Below are 23,752 nucleotides of genomic sequence, written 5' to 3'. Positions count from 1 at the left end.
GACAACTACAGAAACGTAGGTGAATTTTAAAGCAAAAGAAGTTATACAGGTTTGAGTCCTTGTCAAATTTTAGTTTGACTAAATGAAGGTTTGAGTCCTTGTCAAATATCATTTTGACTAAATGAAGGTTTGAGTCCTTGTCAAATATCATTTTGACTAAATGAAGGTTTGAGTCCTTGTCAACTTTTAGTTTGACTAAATGAAGGTTTGAGTCCTTGTCAAATACCAGCTTGACTAAAGAAGGGTTAGAGTCCCAGTTGACTGAGTTTCAACTAAAGGCAAAAGGTACGGCTTTTAGAGCCTCCTTATTTACAGGACACTCTTTAAGGGTAAGTCCTCACGTAGATAGAAAGTTTGTAATACTGTTTTGTTATTGCTGTGTTGATGTTGATGTTTTTGTCTGCTGCTTTGTTGATGTGTGTGTATGAAGGAGTGAATGGTGTTTCTCTCTATGGGAGTAAAACTCTCTGCCTTCGGAATTAGGATCCAAAGTGAAAAACCGCTTGGAAGCTAGGCTCCAAGTAGAAGCCTGTTTTTCAGGAGGCACTGAGCGCTGATTTACAGCACTTTCTCTGAGGAAGCACAAAATACCAAAAATTTTCAAGCTAAAATTGCAAGTGATTTAAATAATGGGAAACAAAAATTCTTGTAATTCCTCACTCGCTGAGGGTCTCAACGGAGATGAGAAATACATGCTGTCCAGATTTCCTGGTAGCATTGTATACATAAAAAAATGGAAAAATAAATATAAAATAGATGGGAAGCTGAAAATTGAGAAATGGCAAACAATTGTTGGAATTTTGGAGAATAGTGTAGCAAGAAAAAAGGGGATGAAAAAGGCTAAAAAGGAGGATGAACTAAGATGTGCTAAACTATGGTTAAAAGCAGCCATAGACCGTAAAGAACAAATTAAAAAGGTTAAAGATAAAAAGCTTGTAGAATCAAATAACTTATTTGTAAGGTCAGAAGAAAATGAAATGGTGTTAACCAGACGGAATACTTCGGCGGGACAGAGAGAGCAGGTACGGCCGACTGCTCCTCCCCCGACCGCTGCAGCAGCTCTGTCTGCTTCTGTCTCAGTATCAACAGCCTCGACAAATACTTTGTTTGTAAAACCAGAAGATAATGAGCCCATATTAGCTGCAGTGCAGGCCCCTCCCTTGCGTGCGCGAGCCACACTGCCCTCAGTTTCTCCAACTCTCATTCCTGCAAAATCCCCACCAGCTGATCTAACTACAGATCCACTGTCAGTTCATACTCCAACTAAACTTTACCCACCCCTGCCTGTCTCCCCACCACCGTTATATGAGGAGGAAGGTGCAGGTCCCAGCGATCAGGGACATTCATATAACCTGAGGCAGAACAGGAAGCCAAAAGTTTCGTACAGCCTTGAAGGGACGGAACAATATCCAATGATCCAGGTCCCAAACCCAAATCCTAGAGATGGCCAGCCGCCACACATTTATGTTTTCAGACCCTGGACCTTGAAAGAGGCCAGAAAGGCGGTAGAAGGAATAACTCCTGTATCAGAAGATCCCGATAAATGGATAGAAGACATGACGGGATTAATCCATTCATATAGATTAAATGGAGTGGAAGCAGGAGAAGCAGCCATGTCCTCATTAGGAAAGGATTGGGCAAAAGTGAGGGGAAGTTATACAGGGAAAGTAATTAATAATAATATTTTAATTCCAATCCCATACCCTCCAGGAGCGAACCCCGCTCTCTCTGATGATTTTAAAGCACAATGGGATCCGTTGTGTGAGAGAGTTAGAACAAATTTTCGTAAAAGGGCAAATTATAGTCATCTGTCAGGAATTAAACAAAAAACTGGAGAAGATGTGGACGACTTTCGTCTACGATTTGAGAAGGAGTTCAAAGTTCACAGTGGGATCACTTATGATGAAGGACCAGAAAGCGTATATCAACAACAATTAAAAAACGCTTTAATGTCTAGTTTCCGCCCTGAAATTGAGGGCTGGATTAAAAAACACTTGGTTGAATATGATGTTGCCTCAGTCCCACAGCTGATGACGTGGGCACGTCATGCAGAAAAAGTAGTAAAAAAACCAAAAACAGGATCAGATGTTTTTCATCTGGAGGATTTTGGAGAAGTAGATACCTCTGTCTTGTTCCGTGGCTCCTCAAGAGGCCGAGAGAGAAATAGCGGCAGAGGAGGTCACTATGAGAAACCACTCCGAAGTTATACCCCACAAAAACTACAACATCCAGATGGATGTTGGCATTGTGGCCATCCTGGCCACTGGGCAAGACATTGCCCAGAAAACAAAATAAATCATCGAAGGGGTGGCAGATGGGAGAAAAAACAAAAGCCTAACTCTTCAACATGACTAGACTCTGCCACACCCAAACAAAACATACCACCAGATAAAATTGATGAAATGGTGGATATATGTGCAGCTTGGGATATGTTAAATGCATTAAAAGAAAAACCCTACATTACACTGATTGTTTGTGGGGAAAAAGTTGAATTTCTATGCGACACTGGTGCATGTAAAACAGTTCTAAAAACTAAAATAGAAGGGATAAACCCTACAAATGAGTCCATTTGGGTGAAATCTGCCAATGGACAAATACATAGAGAACATATGTCAAAAAATACATCTTTTAAAGATCCTGAAACAGGAATTAAAGTAAAAGCTTCTGTTGTGATGTCGTTTCAATGTCCAATAAATCTGTTAGGTAGAGACCTAATGACAAAATTAGGGATAGCAGTAGTCCCTGTACAAGATGGCATGAGAGCTGTCAGACTAAAACATTCTGATCTGTATACAGTTCAAAAAGATGAAAAAATCTACTGTTCATATGATCTAAAGCCAGTTGACAATCCTCATGTTCCAGGAAAGCTTCTCAGAGAAGCTCGAGGACAACTGGACTTACCTGAAACAGAAATGAACTACAATCAATTGCATGTAACAATGAACATCCTAAATGATACACAGGATGATTATGTGCAAAAGTTTTTAGAAACAAATCCTGTGACACTTGCTGTGACTGAAATATTCACAGACCGTCGGTCTTATGCAGCTGTGACTGTGCTCCTTCCGACAAGTCAAGTCAAACAGAGCTGTATAAGTTGCCTGCAAACCCACACATCTCGCTTTTTAAACCACATAATATTACATGGGCAGATGTGGGTAACAGAACCAAAATGGCTTCTGAAGCCACTGATTACAAAGAAAGTGAAGATGGCTGGAGCTACAGCCCCAGTTGTGATGTCTGGAAACAATCACTTTGTGAAGTTGTTACAGGCACAGCTCAAGTTCATGTATTTGAGTGACACATGAACATATTCTGAACTTTCTCAGCACAGACTGAAGGAGAACAACAAATGATAGACAAAGCAGTGATAAAAGACATGCAGGATAACGCACCGAAAGTTGAAAAAAGGATGTGGATAACTAAGGGTGCGAAAATTAATGATGAGAACATTTTTGAAGTCAATAAGAAACCAGTCCTTCCTAAATCTTTATTTAAAGCGGCAGCAATTGTGACACACGGGCGCTGCCATGTGTCAACAGGGGGGATGGAAACCATAATAAAACAGCATTTCACAACATATGGTTTAAATTCATACTTAAAAAATTTTTGTACTGCATGTCCAGTTTGTGTGAAATATAATTCTCAGGGAAACATAAGGCCAAAACGAGGCAGGTTCCCGAAACCATCTTATCCATTTCAAACTATGCATATGGATTTTATTGAACTTTCACAAAGTGGGCCATACAAATATTGTCTGGTGATGATTGACGCTTTTTCTAAATGGGTGGAAATAGTTCCAGCAAAGCATGCAGATGCTTTAACAGTAGCTAAGGCTATTTGTAAAACTATTATTCCAACACATGGCATTCCACAAACTGTTTATAGTGACAATGGACCACATTTTGTAAACCAAGTGATACAAAATATGGCTACACACTTGGGAATGACATTAAAGAATCACTGTGCCTACCACCCACAGAGCGCGGGGCTGGTGGAACGAGCCAATGGAACTGTAAAAAGCAGATTACGAAAATGCATGGCAGATACTGGCCGAGCCTGGCCAGAATGCTTAGATTTGGTGAAGCTTTATATGAGGATCACCCCGACAGCTGATGGTTTAACACCGTTTGAAATAATTCATGGGAGAGCTTATAGATTGCCTCTATTTGCTCCAGACTTACAAAAAGCTGACGAACAACAGACATTAGCAGACTATATGATTAGGACCTTTAAACTGAAGGAAGTGTCCAGTGCAAATTTACTGCCTTCTGATTCTCTTCCTGTACAGGAGGCCACTCCAATCGAGCAAGGTGATTGGGTCTACATAAAGGTCATCAAACGAAAGAACTGGGCGAGTCCACGGTGGGAAGGACCGTTCCAGGTGCTGATGACCACACCAACAGCTGTAAAGATTGCTGAAAGACCCACATGGATTCATCTCAGTCACTGTAAGGTACAGAGAGTGTTAGACCCCTAAATCAGAGTGACGGGGAAGTCTGATTTACAAAGGGGTTCTGTCGTTTAGGACAGTTCGTCTCAAGGTCAGCAGAAGAATTCAACAGATCCTCACTCTGCTAGGCTGGGGGTCCTGACATCCCTGTATTCTGAGCAGCAATGGAAACTCCATATGCCAGATGGATTTTCTACTGTATTGTGACTGCTGTATGTTTGATGTTTGGAGAAGGAAACGAGCCTGAGCTTCATCCGCATGACTACAGTACGAATCTGTGGTGGAAGCTGATGAATAGAACCGCTTATGAGGGACATGCTGTGAACTGCTACGTGTGTGCGCAGATGCCGGTTTCCATACATAACTCAGGTCTACGACCAGGTAACATTACTGACGACAAACAGATGTGTCTCTACGTTCTAAGCACCAGACCACGGCGTATCCCACCCCTAAGAGGAGACAGACCACGTGAGGAGGACTATTCAGTTGACCTCCGGATGGGAGAGGCTGTGCAAAGCCTATTTCAATCTTTAAATTGTTCACTTGCAGATGATGTACTTCCTTTTTCGTCATCTCAACAAACTGTATGGAAAATACCAGAGATCATTTCGTTAGCAGGAGCTAAACCAGGATCTCTAGGGAACTGTGTTTATAATAATGGACATGTTGTTCTAGGGACGGTGCCCTGGAACTTGTGTAACAGAGTTTACACCTACTGCGAACCGACACAGGATTTCATCACCTGCACAGCATGCAGGGGTCAAGAGACGACTCCACGCTGCAAAGTCTGGAAGGACAACCCAGACTGTGACAACTTGCTTCAGGAGAGGAGTTTCAACATCACGCATAAGACAAAGAGGAAACAGGAGACAACACTGTGTAGCGCCATAGTGCCAGGAGATTATGGCTCCCGAATGTTGGCAGACTGGTACTTCATATGTGGAAATGAAGCATACATGTTCTTGCCGAAAAATTGGGGAGGACTGTGTGCTGTGGTTCCTTTGATCAACCCGATTGCATTCATCAGGAAAGCACAGAATGATCTACACACCCGCTCCAAACGAACAGTTACGTCAGAGGTCAAAAAATGGGGAGGCCTCACAACACATACTGGAGTTCCATGGGAATTCCGGATTTGGAACGGTGGAGAAAAATTCATGCAAAGCCTTTTTCCGTGGGTTGGTCTAGGAGAGATTCGCGACCACGTTGAGATAAACAGGTACGGATTACTGCGACTAATCAACATCACATACCAGCTGGCCAATGGCACCATGAAAGAACTGGCTGAACTGAGAAACATGGTTATGCAAAATCGTGTTGTCCTGGACTTCCTCACTGCCCCTCAAGGAGGGGTCTGTAAAATCATTGGCCCAACGTGCTGTACTTATGTGCCTGACGAAACAGGAACTGGAGGAACTATTTCTGATGCTCTATACGAGCTGGAAGATTTAAAACAGTATGTGGAGAGTGGAACAAGTGGTTCACCCTCTTTCGATTTGTTTTCATGGCTTACTTCTGGACCATGGTGGACCTTGCTGTTAAAACTCATGACGCCTGTTCTAGTTGTGTTAGTTTTGTTCTGTCTTTTTACGGGTTGCATTTTTCCTTGCCTACGTAAAATGGTGTCCAAAACAATTGACACAACTGTTATCAATTATCAACTGACAAAGGCATCATAAGAGTCGACTGAAGATTACTTGTTCCAAGTTACAGATGAATTTCTGAAAAATGATGAATTTCTGTAATCAATAAACAGATGATTTCATTTGCTGAATGACTCCTACACCGAAAATGTGAAAACAAGTGGTGTTTTGGATGAAAGAAAAACTGCATTTGATTTTTGCTGTTTCTTTTATTTTTCATTTATTACTTTATATTTCGTTTATTCATTGTATTTTCTGTTTAGGTTAGAAAAAAAAAAAAATCTTGCATTTATTGGTCTTTTTCTTCTTTTTCTTTTTTCTTTTCTATGCTTTTGCATAAAGTTTATACATGTCGTAAAATGATAAAAAGGGGGGAATGTTAGAGAATTTTCGGAATTATCATTTTGTTTTTACTTTAGGTGAAATTCAGTCTAATTAAAGTGTTCTCTTTCCTTATGTGTATTTTCTGACGTGGAGGTCAGGATGTCTGTTTATCTTCATGTGAGCAGTTGAGTAGTTTTCTAGTTGATTAGGTTACATGTTGATTAGGCTACACGTTTACAACCTCTGTTCTTTTTACGACCTCTGCCCCTTTGACTGTTTTGACTGTTTTTCTTTGACAATAAAACAGGAGCTCGCGTAAAAGGAAATCAGAACTCTCTTTGTAAGCAGCTTGGAGAAGCTGTTTCGGAGACTTCTCCTTTTGCTAAAGCTTTTTCATAAAATTCATATTACGTGTCTGTAGTTCTTTTATTTAGGTATATAGGAAAAATACCCATCAGATTGTATTTCTGCCTTTTTTCACAGGCTGAAATAAAAATACCTGGTACTTAATTAAAGTTAACTCTTCCACTGCTTGTTATATCGAAGTCACAAAGGCCCAAGATGTTGATTGTTCACCAATGTAACGTCTGAATGGAGTCAGACAGTGGAACAAGAAACACAGCTTCCAGAAACCATTAAAAATTGTATTTTTTTGGTGTTTTCATGCTGAGCTTCTTACAGGTGCGGTAGACATTTTGTAGCAGAGTGGTTCTACATGTCAGTACATCATCAAGTGGCTTCAGAAAGTTACAAGGTTCTATAAGAGCAGTACAGGAATGAACTGATGTTAGAAAATAGAAGTCGTACTTTTTAATACTTACTTTCAAAAGAATGTCAGTACATCGACTTTAGTAAACTTTTGACCGAGTAATAATTACTCGCAATTGGGTAAAATTTCCCATCAGTGTCGATACCTTTGCTAAAGCACTAGAGTTGAGTATTTTGTCCACCTGCTCCTAACATCAGAGTTTCATTTCTCCATCATCCCTCCATCGATATTCCCCCTCCTCCGCTGCCCTTCAACTGAGGATTTTCTCGTCCGTTATCTCGCTCCTCTCTGTCTGCTTCTGTTGTGACCTTTCCTGGACCCACCGCAGGCTCTTCCTCTCACCTTAACATCCGTCATGTCCAAATACGGAGCCAGACGGGATCTGCAAAGTGTGCAGCTTTGCATGTTGCTTTCCGTCCCAGCACGTGTTTGTATTTGTGGAATTGTTTTTGTATTTAATTTTTTTATTTTCCTCTCCTGCCAGTTCATTCAAAAGGAATCCTGTCAGATTAAAAACAAAAAAACAACAACAAAAAGAAAACACCAGCTCATCGTCGCCAAACAAACACCTACACTCCCTGTCCAACTCTCTTTCATCCATCCACCCCGGCACCCGCTGACGGCTTGTCACCTCGGTGATGGGGCTGCACAGAGGTGACACCGCGTCTGTCACTCTGACAGCTGGCATTTCAGAGCCATCCACTAACTACGGAACTCACAGCACAGGAAATAAATACAAAGAGATGGATTGGGAGTGGAGGAAGCCTGCGTAACGCAGACATCAGCAAAGCAAAATAAAACACGACAGATGGACAGTTTTGCTTTCTGTTTCTGCCGGTATCTCGCCCTTGTCTGGGCAGATAAAGGTGAAGCCTGCCGAAAAGTCAGAGGGAAGATTTTTACAAACGCACAGGCGAAATGTGTTTGATTAAAGGATGAGGCTTCCCCCCCCACCACCACCACCCCGACAAAGATGAGATTAGATTAGCAGAACGCCCGAGTCCTGAAGCGTCCTCTGATGGTCGTGGAGTTGTGATTAGCATCTTGTAGTCCAGCCAGTGGAGTCCTTGTGAATTACACAGGGAATTTGTCTTGTTCATCCCATCAGCAAAGCACTGTATCTGCAAAAAAAAAAAAAAAAAGAAAAAAAAAAAGTACGGAACACACATCCTACATTTTGATCCAGCACAGGAATAAAAAAGAAATGGAGGCTGTTATCACTCAGAGAAAACCTGTGTGTGAGAGGCTTACTTTAAGAGGATCTCACAGTGCTGAGGATCTGTGTGAAAAGTATTGGCTTCTGCTACACTGTGTGCCTTCTGCTTAGTGCAATGAATCTGCAGGATTCTGGAGCTCCACTGCAGCATGCATCCTTTTTCAGAACCTGCTCACCGTTTATCCGTGCTTGCTAGCTGTTTTTTTTTTTTGTTGCATGTGTGCAACCGGAGTTAGCAGAGGATGTATTGCAGGGCTAACGCAGAAGTCTTTTGTTTCGGTGTCACGCCATCGTCCTCCACTGGGTTGGAGTCGGTTTTTGGCCAAAGAGCCTGACTTGTTACGTGAAGAAAAATGCGGGAGGTGGTCTCATAAAAAGTGGCATAAAAAGTGGGTGCGCACAGTATGGGTCGCATTGGGGTGATGCGCAAGAGTGGGCGCCAAACGATGGCAGAAAAATAATTTTAGCCTTCATTGTCTGTACTTAATATCTCTTTGTTTGTGTGTAAAAGATGTGATCGCTCCTACTCAGCCACACACACACACACCCACGCACGCAAACATTCAGAAGACTGAATGAGTGTCAAAGTGTGTTTGGGAAGCACTTTTCTTCAAAAACGCATTAGGGCGCGATTGTTTTCATTCGAATCACGTTCTTATCTGATTGCAGAGAGATAATTATGCAGAGAGAGAATAATAAAAAACTTTTCAAAGTGGTAGAAACACAGGAAGTGATGTCAGTGTTTGAAGAGGAGGCTTGTAAATATTCACGTTAGCTTAACATGCTAATAAAATGGCGGGCCACTGTCGTCCCACACCATGTGCTGCATCCACAACATAAAGGGAATAAAGGAACTTGCTTGTGGTTTTTATGTCCAGACAGTAATAATTTGTTAAAGTAGACGATGAACAGTGACGTGCGGTCAGGGGAGGCAGGTGAGGCAGTGCCTCACCTGCCATTATGGAAAGAAAGAAAATATATAATCATAAAGTAATTTAAATTGTTATATTCATCCGGTGGTTTGTACTAAAAAATATTTATTTTTCATGTAGCTTCACCAATTTCGATTTTTATTTGTTCAAAATCGCTGAATTTTCTTATTTTCCCATTCAAATGCTTGGAAGCGATGCCGGTGAGGCAGCAGCGAGCTCTGCCTCACCTTGGATTGCGCAACCCCTGGCTCTGCGCTGGCTGCTAAGCGGAGAGAGCATGTTGCTGTACGGCGTCAATAAAATGGTTTAAACTAATTTAATATGTGAACTTATTTCCAATAATTTAGCTTATGTATATAATGTACAGTGCTTTTTGTCACTAACTGTGTTTGTGTAACGTGTTTCGTGTAATGAGCGATTATAAACGGCAGAGAACAGGTTCGAGGTGAGGCAGGCAGTTCTCTTGCCTCATGGCAGGGGGCGCTCAAGATCCCAGACGTTCGTCTTGTTCACTCCTCAACTGCCGAGTAAGTGACAGCGAGCTAGGCTAAACGATTCGGGAAGCAAGTCAAGTGCAGCGATAGATTATAATAGAGATAGTGATTTTTTTCCTCTCGCTTATCCCGACTTTCGACATTTATTTTGTTTTGTTTTTTAAGGAAATGTGTGTTTTGTGAGCTACAGTTTGTATGTGTAAGGATGCAGAAGTGAAACATAACCTGTAAACTGCTGTCAATCTATGCATCTATTTGCAAATCTGATTCTGATGACGTCAGTGCCTCACCAGCTATGAACCTCACCGCACGTCACTGACGATGAATGATAAAATATATTATTTCTAGAACTTAAAAGTGATACACGTGCGCTTAGAAATATGCAAAGAAATGCAAAAAGACTTCAACCACAAAGGAATATGGGATCAAACTAAATATTTAGCTATCAAAAAAAAATTTAATAGCTAATATTTATTTATTAAGCTCTTACTCAGTATAATAGCTAATTATCAAACTAAATAATATTTAGCTCGCTAGCTAAATATTTAGTTTGAGGCTTAAAGTTTAACTTTCTAACTTGCTAATTTAAATCTTTAGTTTGAAACTGATTTATAAATGAATGAAAACATGGTGAATATATGACAAACAATGACTGGCCTCTTTTTCTTCCTGATATGACAGACTAGATAACCTAAATTACTGCAGTTCAGTTCTGACAGTGTAACTTTAGTAACTTTACAAAAGGCACTACTGATGCTCAGACACTGGAGGTTAGCAACAGGTATGTAATCTCGTAATCTTCAGTACCTCAACCACTGCTGACAATCAGGCAGTGGAGCGACAGAGCACTGCATCCCGAATCCTCAGAGGGTTAGACTCCGCCCACAGCTGCACAGGAAACGGAGACGGAAAGAGAGAACACTAAGAAGCGTGCTCCAGCGTCATGACAGTCATAACGTTTTACTGCTATATGGATTACAGCAAAAGAGTAAAACTTGAAAAAGCTATGGACATTTAATGGTAATGTGGTTCTGTCCCCTTTTCATTATGACTGGAAACAGATGGAACACATAAAGAGACTAGAAACCAACTCTAAGGCTGAAAAGAGTTTTAAAAATACATTCTGAGCATAGGAATAAAAACTTTATACATAATGTATTTGACAGTGACACAATAATAGATAAAAGAAAGCCTTTGAAAAGACGAAAATTAATATCCAAATTAAAAAAAAAAAAACTCTTTGGAGAAGCTTGGTGAATGTATTGAAAAACTGGAAACATGTCTGGAACTATCTATAGTAAAAACAAAAATTAATAACAAAACCAAGGCATTAAGACAGAAAAGATGAGCAGGTTAGGGCATTTTAGCTGATCCAAGACAGACATAAAAGGGTCATAGTTCTCAATGTAAAACATATAAAAGTGATAAATATTAACAAGAATCTGAATAACTGTAAAGGAGGGTTTTCACCTTTTTACCAGTGTGAATTGTGTTTTGTGGCACAGAGAGTGAATAGGTAAAAAACAAATCATGAAAAGCGAAGATGCTGCTTGATTTACCTCTAACTTATAAAGTCTTTGACAGTACTCAGCAAAGCACTGAGCTTCCCAGGTAGATATAATCACCAATATTTTTACCTTTTTGCTAATATTGTATAATATCAGTGTCACGGTTTACATTAAAAACGTGTCTCTATTCCACCAATGTTGAAAAAACACAATTTTAAAATTGCAGTGTTTCCATTAAATAAGAAACACAATTAAAATCCCACATGAATACATTTCTTTAAAAGCCAGGGGTTAATGCATATTAAGGTTTTTTTCCACTAGGTCGAAACGCATGTAATGAAAAAGAAAAGTATATATAAAAAAGCAGAAATGTCAGACTTAAGAAAATTATGTTCATTTCTCTGTACTCAGTACTAGGTTGTGTCTCCCTGCAGTAACATCATTAGTTTAATTTCAATCTAAACGCTGACTTTACTCATAATTTGAGGGCAATTTTTACACACTGTGTTATATACACAAAAGTTAAAAAGACAAAGAAAATACATAGTAAGCCCTCATTTAACACAAAGCAGAACCATCTAAGTTGATAAAACCAACACTGAGCATCAAATTTTATGAAAATGATATTTCACGGGTAGAGGAGAAAAGTGAAGCCCTTGAATTCCAAGTCTAGTCAAGACAAAAAAACCCCAAAACAAAACAAAAAAACAAAACCATGCTTGGTTCATCTTTTTCTCTCTCTCTCTCTCCCTGCAGCTCCTCATCTCCATCTGAAGTGCTTGTCTGAGTGAAGTGACCCTGCTTTTTAATAACTGTGACTCTAAATGTGTGATTCAGAATCCCCTGCTCTTATCAGCTCCCTGAGACTAAAATAGGGGCCATCGCTCCGGCTGCCTAATGCTCACCCCGGCACCTTCAGGGACAGAACTAGAAGTTTGTCACTGCTTGTCAGCTCTTCCATCAAATCCCCAGAGGGCTGAGCAGTCACCAAACCAAAACTGGATTCCTTTTTCTTCTATAACCCCATTGTACGTCTGTGATGATAAGAAAGCCTGACAGGTCAGGGAGTTTTTTTTTTCTTTATTATTTCATATCAGCTGCACTTTGCTGTTGACAATGGAGGAATAAACTCTCAGTTCCAACCAAATGACTTCTAAGTGTAAAAAACCCCCCCAAAAATGTGAGTTACATTGTAGCAGGAAAATACTTTCACAGTGTTTCGTTTACACTCTGCCGTTGGGTTCCATTTTTAGAAAACGTACGATCCCCTTCTTCAAATGTTTTGCTGATGAAATTAAAATTTTCTGCAGCGTTTTCATTAAAAATGTGAGCCAAACTTAGTTTCTCCCTAATATATGTATATACATATAAAAATACAAACTTGCATTTGTGATGTTTTCATAAGACTAGACATGCAACTAAAATCACATGTGAACGTTTCTTCACGAGACACGTCATTAAAAAACATGCTGAACCATCAACTTCCAACTACTTCCTGTCATCTTCTTTGTGGTTTGCGCAAATGGCAGCATCCAGTTTTTGATCATGTGACTCGTGATCAAAAACCGATCACGAAAAAAACAATGCTTCCATTGCAGTTTTGTGGAACAATCCAATTCTAATATGGCTGGGGAGGAAAAAAAACTCACCTAGCGGCAAAATTGTTTATCAAAAACCAACAAACTGCAGTTTTCCGGTTAGCCAATTTATTTTCGAAATGTTGCACAATTACATTGTGAATGGAAAAGCAGCTAATTTCAGTTTTCTTCTCTAGAACTGCATTTCTCAGATTTAAATGAAAATAACACAGATGTGATCAGATTTGGAAAGTGTGTAAGGCTCGACAGTCTTCATAGAGTCACTGCTGCTGTCAGGAATTTGGACTTCACAACAGCATTTATCTGTTTGTTTAGTTTAAAACCACTATCAAAGATAAAACTCTTTTTTTTTTTTCTCCAGCCAAAACAATTTGCCAAGGTGAAGACAAACCAAAGACCTAAAGAAATGAGATTGAGTTTTTTATGATGACATCTATAGATTATATTTGTAATCTGTTTAAACCCATTTTAAGATATATATGTTTTGTGTTCCTGTTGTTGTTATGTTGCTTTATTTTATTGAACTGTACAGCACTTTGGTCAATATCTGTTGTTTTTATGTGCTATAGAAATCAATTGACATAGACATATTTTCTTGCAAACCTTTAGCATCCTGTAATGGACGTAAATAATAAGGTAACAATAGAGATTAGCTCAGGGTGACACACAACTGTAGAGGCCCCCAACCCCATTACCTGCATTACATTCTATCCATGATTAAGGAGGAAATGCAGCAGGTGGAAACAAAATGGCCTTCAGTTGAGTGGTTTGTTTACGTGCTGCGGCAGAAAGCAGCTTGATTTACCAATCTCGTGTTGCCACCTTTTTACCGTTTCCCTCCAGTGTTTTTCTTTCTTTTTTTTTCTGGCTCCGTCTCTGCAGGTGGTAGTTAGCTCGAGTAAATAAGCAGCAAATATTCCCTCGCTGAAAATGGCACATTTGCAAAATATGTTGAAACTGAATAAATCAGGAGAATCATGCAAAAAAGATTCTGACCCCAGAGAGCATTACAGCCGAAATGTAGACGACGGGACATTATTCTGATGGCTTGAGCCAGATTTATCTCTGCTGGCATTATGGTGATCACACCGGCTCATGCTCTGCAGGGTTTCAGTCGGGGCGAGGTCTGAAAATGCAGCATTTTAGATTCGTTCGCGTTTGACTCTTTGTCAATCTGTCACTAATTGCATTGTGTTGAAATCAAAGCAGGGGTGTCCAAAGTGTGGGCCGGGGGCCACTTGAGATTTTGTGCAACAACAAAAAAAACATTAAATTAAAATTAAAAAAAAAATATATTGGAAATGGTATGTTTTTCATTTAAGAACAGAACAGTTTGAAGGCCTTTTTTATGTTTTGGATCTTTAATGATATACAGATGTCATAAAAACATTTACTGTTGAGCAGGTAATGAGAAGAAATAACCTTATGTTTGTTTCTTTTTTACCCCCCCACCCCAAGTCTCATCTTCAATGATTTAATATTGCATTAAGTTGATGACCAAATTTGAAATAACTTGAAATAAATAAATAAATAAGATAGTTTTGCTTTATAGAAGAGCTCAAATGACGATCTGCAAAACCAACCGATTTAACGTTTTATCATGTTAAGCCTCAAACTTCAACATATTTTATGGGTGGGAGATTTCACTGACACAAATTGCAAAAATATATATATATATGGCAGGTTTTTGAATACCCCTAAATAAATGAACTCCTCTCATTTTCAATTAGAGTCCATTTGTCTGCAATGTAAAAATCCAGCTGTTTGGGAAGGCCTCTGAGGTTTGTCAGAAAACATTAATGTACAATTACCAGCACAGCAGACAGCTCAGAGATAATGTTATGGAGAAGTTTAAAGCATGGCTTTTATTTATTTTTTTATTTAACCGTTTTAACAGGAAGTCCCTTAAAATAAAACATTTCTTTGCAGGGAGACCCAACCAGGAGGCACAGTGGTGAACAACAGAAAGAACTCAGTCAGTCTTCATCTGAAAATGTCAGTATTTTCTTCACCTTTATGTGACTATATTTCATGTCTATTTTCTTCACTGCCTTTTGGACTTTTCCACCTGTTTCAGGAGGAAAAGTCCAACCGTGAAAAAATAACCCTGAACGTAACCGAGGAAGCAATACTAATACTACCCTTGGACAACTTCTGAGTCTTGGGTTCTCAGAATAATTTAGCAGACAGTCAATGTCTCTGCATAGTAGTGGTTGACAGTCAATGTCTCTGCATAGTAGTGGTTAAAGTACGTTACATATAAGTAAGCTGATACTGAAACAACTGGATGGACATGGGACCAATTCAATTCCAGCCACCTAGGTTTGGTTCAGTGCGACTCAAAATGTTTTTTGGTTGGCATCAGATCAGACGATATTAAAAAACCCCCCAACAACTTCTAAACTCCGAACCAAATATTATTACCTTGATGTTTGTGTATCAGTGAAATTTGCAGACTGTGATAGTTTTCAAATGTGGCTCGACCTGCCCTTTAAAACTCCAAGCCATCCCTTGCATTTGCATAAACGCACTAAGGTCATCTCCGATTTGTTTGGAAAGGTCAACTGCGTTTAGCCGTCTGCCTCCGATTTACATCTTCTCGCATTATCACGTAGGCAGAGCCGGAATTCAGTCTGAAGCGAAGGGGAGTGAGAGAGCGAGATGTCGGAGCTGAATATGCATGAACATTGCAAAGTGTGTTCCGGATGCCTAGGTGTCAATGATTTCCTTTGGAGTCATTATCATAAACTGTGATTTATTGCAGTAGTAGCGCAGTCGCAGCAACTACACGATTACCCAACGCCGTGGCACATAATATTCTAACCCACATAATCAGAATCTCTCTCTCAAGAAGCAATATTGCTTGAGAGTTTCTGACGCCCGGTGTTGTTTCAATTGCACACTCTACCTGAAGTCTGGAGGGGGTGAAACGCCTGTCAATTTTAATATCGCCCCTTGATTTATTTTGAACAGTTATTAAAGTTCACCTTCCTCTGAGAATTTCCATAATGATCTCTCTTACAGGGTATATACGAGCCACATAGACTGATTGGGCCTCTCACCACATCTCTTATTAAATCTGTTGAGCTGTGAATTTACTCAAAGGCATGTATGATTAATGAAGGTGAGGATTCAATACAATATCTCAGCCTGTTTCACTGCTCACAGATGGCTGGGAGACAGAAATGTCTCGTCTTACAAGGAACACTTGAAACTGCGGTACCTGCGTTTGATCCGAACACATTTCGGGAAACAGGGTAAGTCAACGGAAACCCCCTCGAAGCCCTTTCCTGTATGTTTAGCAAGAAAAACATCAAGCAATTAAATATGAAGAGGGTCAAAAATCCTTTCCTTGGATATATTCAAAACTCAACCGTGGCTTTGGTAGCAGGGGGACTTTGATAACGGCACACGATTCTGAACGGGGCCGCTTCCGACTCTTCGTCTTGCCTGCCAGTCATCGCCTCAGTAAGGGCTCAGTCCCGTGTGGAGCAGGGAAACAAATTAAGCAATCCATAAACGCTCAGAAACACCTAGCTTTCTTTGTGAGCTCTTGCGCAGATTTGTCACAGCTCCCCTGGAGGCTGGCGGGGGCTCTTGCTGGGACGTAAACAGATGAAAACATCTTGACATCCAGATGCATTTTCTTCAAGATTTCAGAATGCAACCCTCCTCCTCCTCCTTTTCCTCCTCCTCTTCTAGCGTCTTGTGTGCCAGACGATGTAATTCCTATAGCACCCGATGCTTTGTCACTCCTAGGGTCAATACCGCCAGAGCCCCCTGTGGCGTCTCATTCCAGCACCTTTTAATTAAAAGCCTTAAATATTTAAACAGAATCGAAGGAAAAAGTTTGAGTCCAGGCAGAAGGAAAACACAAACTTCTCTAGTACTCTCTTCATCTGTCTGACTCTGTGTGGATTTGTCACACCACCTCTCCTCTCCCCTTCTGTTTCATCACTTCTCTGAGAAACTTTTATTCTCCCACTTTGCTCTCACCCTTCTCTTTCTCATCTTCATCACCCTCAGCTGCGGCTTTCTAAAGGAGCAACAAACAGACGGATCATCACAGATGAGCGTTGTGCGAGAAAGTCTGCACGCTCACCTGCATCCGTCAATGTCACTGTGCACAGTTGGCGAGCCCCCGCCGGCATCCCGACATCACAGCGGGAGTTACAAATGGATATGACACTCTTGTTCCTTTTCTCGCAGCCCCCCCCCCTCTTAGCTGCCGTGCCTCCTTCAGCTGAAACATTCCCAGAAGTACAGTGGGTACCTCGCACAGCCATTGACATGGTAAACTATTTTCAGTCTTTAACCTCCACTGTTTAAGGCACACAAGATTTTAGCTCTGGAATCCATTTCGGCTCTATCAGTTTTGCTGATGACACAAGATGGGTTTCCGTTGATCATTTAATTGCGCAAATTGGGATTGCAAAGATAAATTCGCCTAATGGGAACATGCCAATTTTTTTAAAAAAGGAAGTTTTTCAAATTAAGGTTTTTGTGCTGGGATAAGGGGCTTTATTAGCAAAACTGCAACGTAAAACACTTTTTTTGTATCACGAGTCACGTGATCTCAAAAACGATAACTAATGGGGAAAAACTAGAACTACGTGGAATTATACCATTCAACTAAATTGTTAATAAAAACTAACTAAGATGTACTGAAATTATAGATATAATATCCATTGTTTTTGTGTTTGCGATTCTATTTATTGGCATTTCTAACTGAAGTCGGCCATTTACTCTGGTACTCCATTACCCCTCCTGTTGGCGCTTATACTAAAAATTTACCAAAGTATGAAAAAAAAACAAAAAACTATTAACATAACTGATAAAAGCCAAATCAAAACTAAACAATATTTAATAATAGCTAAAGAAAATAGCAAACTCACTGAACAAACCAATTTAAAATAACTGAATTTGACAAAGTCACTATGAAATATAATGAAAAACCCAAAAACAATTATATGTATATTAAATGTATATAAGATGGAGAAGAAGACAGGAAGTAGATGGAGGATTATGCCGCAGCATGTTTCTTTAATGACTTATCACTTAAACAAGCTTATTCATGTGTGATTTTATTGCGTTTCTTACTGTATTTAATGGAAACATCGTAATTATGAAATGTATTTTTTCAACATTAGCTGAATTTCAACAATGTTTTGCTCACATTTGTGATGGAAATGTAGCTCATGTGGCATCTCTGTTTCTCCTGCGATTATAAGGTGCAGATGTCGGAGCTGTAGGTGAACTCTCAGCGCAGAGAGGAGGGGTGGGGGGAGGGGGGTAATTGTGTGACCTTCAGCTATAATAAGGTTTGATTCTCATAAGAACAAATTAATGTGTAGACAAGAGGATAGAGAGCACTGTGTGGGAAGGTGTAGAGCGGTAGGATTCACCTAAAGGTCATGATTGCAGTCATTAGGGAAACACAGCAGTCGAAGGAAATGAATTAAATCACTGGGTTTTTGATGCAAAACTTGGTTCCAAAAAGGAGAGGGAAAAGAAATGGGACAGATGTTATTTTTTTAGTCCCGATTGTGTCGTTTGTTTTGTGGAAGGAGTTACTTGTAAAATACCTCGACACATGCTTTTTTTTTTTCCCAAGTTGGAATCTCCACCTTTTTTGCAGAAAGCTCTGCACATGAAAGCAGGCGATGAACCTGCAAGAAACTCTCAACATCTCACAGCTGAACATGAGGAGTGAAACAGACCTTCAGGCTAGTAGAGGGTTAGACGATATCTTTTGTTTGCTCACCATAACAAGATTAATTTTTGCTGTTTACCTGTGGTTAACCAGCTTTCCTTTCCAGAGATAAGCATTATTACATGAGCAGTACTTTTGAATATTTAATGGGGTTGTTCTGACTTTGAAATCTGAAGCAGTAAAACATGAACCCTTGTCATCAGAGCAATGAAGCGTCGGATTACGTGGTGAGCATTAAACCGCGGAGCCTGACCGCTGTCACAGACACTCCAAAGTAAATCTGATTGCCAGCCTGAGCATTTTTTCCCCTAATTTCCTACTTCAGACTGTATATTAGCTGTCACATTAAATCAGTCAACAGCCGTTGAAGGCAGGCAGTTGAAGTAACTTTCCACTGGTCTTGATCTATACTAGGGTTCAGACTACTAGAAGTATCAGAGCTTCTGATACTTGTAGAACTTCACAAAAATCTTTTCCAAAGTAGTTTTTGATGAACCTGTCAAGGTTCTGATGATAGTTTGGTCGATGTGCTCAAAGGTGTAGCAGCTAGCTAAAGTGAAAACGCTAATCTTTCCAAACAAGCGTGTCTCTACAGTATGTTTAATATTTGGTAGGACAAGTAAATTACCTAATCCCTACCCCTAGCCTTCCTCATTGTGGAAATACATTTCAACAACATGGATGTCAATTTGCACTATCCTAGTTTGACTACAAATATAAACCCTGTGTCCAGAAAAAGAGTTTTGCTCAGAACCTTCTAAATCACAGCTAACCCAAGTCATCATTGCACCAACTGAATCAGTTCACTAAGAAACTTGCAAGTCAATTTCTATGCCCACGTACTCCCCGTCACACGGTAATCTCAGAGAAACAGTTCTCGCATCTAAGTGTTTTGCATACGACAACTGATTACATTGAAACGTGCTGGATGCCGGCCCTCGAGGACCGAGTTTGGTGACCCTTGACTTAAACTTTCACTTTACGAGGAGAAGCAGCATTCAGCATCTATGCACTAAAAACTTGGAACAAACAGCAGGTGTCGGTATTCAGTGACACAGTATCGATACAGCTTTGCTAGGGGTTGAAACGCTTCATGACGCCTCATCAACCCGTCTCCATAAAACATGTAGGATGCCGGCCCTTGAGGACCGACTTTGGGGACCCCTGGTCTAGACACGTCACACCACAAATTTATTTCATTGTAGTGGAAAATGTGAAATTTATTATTCATTTATTTTTTTCTCTGCTTTCTTACCATTTCGTTTAAACTAAATTACAAGGATTAGAAATGTAAAAAAAAAAAAAAAAGCACCTCACATTTGTATAAACCTGGGTGAACAAGTACTGTATAATCTTTTGCAAAAATGTGCAACATATTGACAAACCTTTATATTTGTACTTGAAAACGTTTAATAACAAAATGTTACCTTGCAAAGAATCAGACTGAAAGTTCGCTGAAGATTTACAAAATACAACTGTACACTAACTAATAAAAAGCTGCAGACAGTCTTTGAAATCTGTTCACTTTCTTATTAATTCATAATTATATTTAGCCATGTTTTGTACCAGCAGCTAATTATGCAAAACCCATCGTGGCTTTGTGCATTCCTTTAGAAATACAGCTTGCTCACCTTTCAGATGAAAAGAAAAAAGTAAGCTAGCAGCTTTTCAGCTTGGTTATGAAACTAAACGTACCCAAGTTTGGTCACGACTGTGATGGTCATTAAACATTAGACGAAAAAGGAAACCCAACTTGGGTTTAAAAAATTTTTTTCGCTTGAAAGAAAGTTTCCAAACAGCCTGACTAGAGATTTGGGATTCAGGAGGAAACCTCAAGCTGAAACTTGACTGACAGCCAGGCTGAATGAAATAGGGTGGAGGGGAAAAAAAAAAAACACTGAAAAAGGTAGAACGGATGATGCATGATAGACGAAGACCTGCTGAACCAATGAGGTTAACCGGTGCTGACTGATTCAAAAGGACAGCACTAGAAGGGAGACGGTGAGTTGTTAGTGACATTCTGGCGACTGGAAGCTGAGAGAGTTTTTAGAGCCGGCTTCCTGATTGTAACGAGGTGCAGCTGGTGAGGCCCAGTTCCAGCACACCTGTCTCCACTCCTGCAATCAAGCTCACCAGAAAAAAAACAAGCAAGGAAGAAAAGTGGCAGCGGGTCTGCACTATTTACACACCGGCGTGGACAGCGCCATGATGTTTGGACGGAGTTAGTGATCCATTCTAATCACAGAGATGTTCCCACTTTGACCACATGGTGGCGACAGTCAGAAAAGATTTTTCATCTTTATTCACGTCAAATTCAGGATTACAGAACACTTTCTGTGGCATTCTGTTATGTACAACAGCGTGTTAGAGTCATAGCAGGCAAAAAAAAGGAGTAAATCTCTGCCAAAAACGTTGATGTGAAATTAAATCTCAGAAATTATCTAGGCAAAAAAAGCAAGGATGTTTCTGAGCTTGAAAAGTTGACCATTTGCTGGAAGTGACATTTTTTCTAGAAAATTCCTGAGATTAATCTCAAGAATTTTCTTTTTCTTGTTAAGTTCCAACTTCAAACTCAGACATTTGAATTTTCTTGTAGAATTTTTTTTTTTAGTTTTTTCTTTTTATCTTTTTGCAAATTTTTGATGTTTGGAGATCTAAAATTTCCTTGTTCTAGAAAATTTCCTAGATTAATTTAAACATTTCTGAGGTTTTTCTTTCACGATAATTTACTCCTCCTTTCTTTTTCTTTCTATAGTGGCCCTTCTGTCTATGGTACACCGTCGTAGTTATGTTACTCAATATTTTGTGTCAAAATTACATTTCAAAAGGAAGCTCAAAGTTTGGCTTTTTCAGAGGAAAACCAACATATTGAAATAAAGTGTAAATAATATGGGTCCAGATGATGTTTATGTGCAAAAAGACAAATTCTTTACTGAATCTTATTCAAAAGTATAACATTAATTACTCTTGTTGCACAAGACACTGGTGTGTGTTTTGACTCTTGTTACCTTTCCTCACCTTGTATTACAAGGTTAAAAACCCTGTTTGGTCCAGTTTTCTTCCACATCCTATACCAAAACACATTTTCACTCTTTATGAAGGCCTAAAATCCTAAGTATGTGATCTATGTTAACGTCCACCCCAATGCTGATGGCAGGTTTGGTCATGAATCTGATGAGGCAGGAAAAACTACAGTAAGTTCATTTTGAAGCTACTGATTTTTCATTCAACATATTTAATTCCGACCCCCCCGCCTCCCAAAAAAAAAAAACTCCCGGGAGTTTGGAAAGCTGAAATACTGAGGCAAGATGCTTTTTGACTCGCCATTGGCTGACGTTTGTTCAGCAGCCAATCAAGGAGCGTTAACAGGTTGAACAATCCCCGCTCAGTCAACCCCCTGAGACTCCGTCTCATGGAAATGAGCTCCAGGAGCCCAAATCTCTGTTGGTTCACCTCACAGACCTCTGCAGTTCAAGTGTCTCACTGAATCTTACTGAATTATTTTGCATATATTTTATGGTTAATACTGGGATATCTCCTTTAGTTTTCGCCTTGGTAACAGTAATATTTGCAGGAGTGTTCACAAGTTGCTATATGCTATATATGTTTAAGAGTAATGTTGTACGTTCATCCTAAAATGGAATTAAAGGGTTTCAGGATGAAAGTTGAAGGTATACTTGGTGTTTGCATTATTAAAATTGGCAGTTACTGTATAAGCGTTTTTCTTTTTAGGGTATCTCTAATTATGAATATTAATGTCAGAGATCACATGTGGCGTTCCTCAGGGCTTTATTCTTAGGCTACTTTTATGCCGTTCTATCTAGTTCGGAGTGGGGTTTGTGGAGAATCCTCCGTTCTCCATTCTAAGTTTGTAATGTTGAAGAATTGTCAGTGAGTTCAATTCATGAATTTCATTTATTAATATCAAAATACAGCTGGTCCACTCCTACATGCGACCTTTAAGAGCTAACAGTCAAAATGGCATCTCACAAGATCTTCCCATTCCCTTTGTTTCTCTGAGCTACGCCCCAAAGAGGCGTTATCTAGTGTGTCATCCCTTACCCCAGCTCTCCTTTACAATTCCTAACATGTTTTTCCCTTTAGCTAAGTTTTAGCTTAGCAACTAGCTAAAAGAGACAAAAGGAAAACACAGAATTGTTTATTCTCAACAGGTTCAAACTAGGGGTTGAACCAATTAGTCGACTAGTCGACTAGTCGACTCTCGGACGTCTCGCGAGTTTTTACATTTCATGTCGACTAGTCGCAGTCATGTGATTGCCGGTGGTGACAGCCTGTGCTGATCTGACAGCACAGTATACGTCACAAGACACAAGAAAAATAAGTTAATACATTAGTTTAAATGATATGTAGATGGATGCATATTTGTGGTTTTACAGTGTTTTTAAAAGGAGATGGAGTTGCAGCTGCAGTCGACTACAAAACACGAGCCGTCTAAAACTCGCCCCCTTCCCGCTAAGGATGTCACTTAGCGGCTCGCGAGTGTCTTTGTCACGACGATCTAACTAATACATTATGATGTTATGTTGCTGATTAAATAAAGATCTGTGGTAATGCCATCTAAAAGATGTGCGTTTCCTTTTGAATGTTGGTTTCCCAGCAACTTATTATTTATCATAAACTATCCCGATGTTTTGTTGTTTCACTTGTTGCTGTTCTGTGTAAATGCCGTATTTTTCCGTGAAAACGGGTAATAAAGCCTGTACGTTACTCCAAAGTTTGCGTCTTGCGTTGCTATGACGTCACAACGACTAGTCAACTCGACATCGACTCGACTTTTGTCATGTTGACGTTGACTAAAAAATATCTTAAATCGTTCAATCTGCTGAGTCAGCAGAGCTTCCTGCCGCGCGTACAAAGATATGGTGTACAGCTGTGTACGGTCTGTGAGGGGTGAGGTTTGACCCGCTAAAGTCTAAATCTGATTGGTTGGTTTGCTTTTGTTTTTTTTCACGGGTTGCCGTTTTTCTGTAAACTAAAAATTAATGAGTGGAGTTTGAACCTCCTGTAGTTCAAAGATCCCGCCAGTGTGAGGTTCTGGTGGGTCGCCGGTTTATGAGCTTTTCTTCTGGTTTTGAAAACTG

At 39.8% G+C, this 23,752-nt stretch overlaps 1 protein-coding gene and 1 long non-coding RNA gene across 2 annotated transcripts in view; one reads left to right on the top strand and one right to left on the bottom strand.

The window, feature by feature from the left end:
- The first annotated feature begins 3 nt into the window (after positions 1 to 3).
- Positions 4 to 3,061, top strand: LOC122820517. Its single transcript, XM_044097996.1, has 2 exons — positions 4 to 127; positions 167 to 3,061. Exon 2 carries the CDS (start codon positions 630 to 632, stop codon positions 2,349 to 2,351), a length of 1,722 nt encoding a protein of 573 aa, XP_043953931.1. The 5' UTR covers positions 4 to 127; positions 167 to 629; the 3' UTR covers positions 2,352 to 3,061.
- A 3,939-nt stretch (positions 3,062 to 7,000) lies between these two features.
- Positions 7,001 to 23,752, bottom strand: part of LOC122820518 — a 94,632-nt gene continuing 77,880 nt past the window's right edge. The window contains exons 5-6 of the long non-coding RNA XR_006368809.1: positions 10,639 to 10,719; positions 7,001 to 8,310 (exon numbers count right to left, since the gene is read on the bottom strand). This is a non-coding gene — a long non-coding RNA (uncharacterized LOC122820518). The remainder of the gene's footprint in view (positions 8,311 to 10,638; positions 10,720 to 23,752) is intronic.

This window comes from Gambusia affinis, linkage group LG18, assembly GCF_019740435.1.
Source record: "Gambusia affinis linkage group LG18, SWU_Gaff_1.0, whole genome shotgun sequence".
NCBI lineage: Eukaryota > Metazoa > Chordata > Actinopteri > Cyprinodontiformes > Poeciliidae > Gambusia > Gambusia affinis.
Note: the sequence above shows the minus strand (reverse complement) of the source record. Positions and strands in the feature narration are given on the sequence as shown.

What these genes read in the sequence shown, in the direction of transcription:
- LOC122820517 (XM_044097996.1), top strand. Translation starts at nt 630, where the DNA reads ATGGGAAACAAAAATTCTTGTAATTCCTCACTCGCTGAGGGTCTCAAC.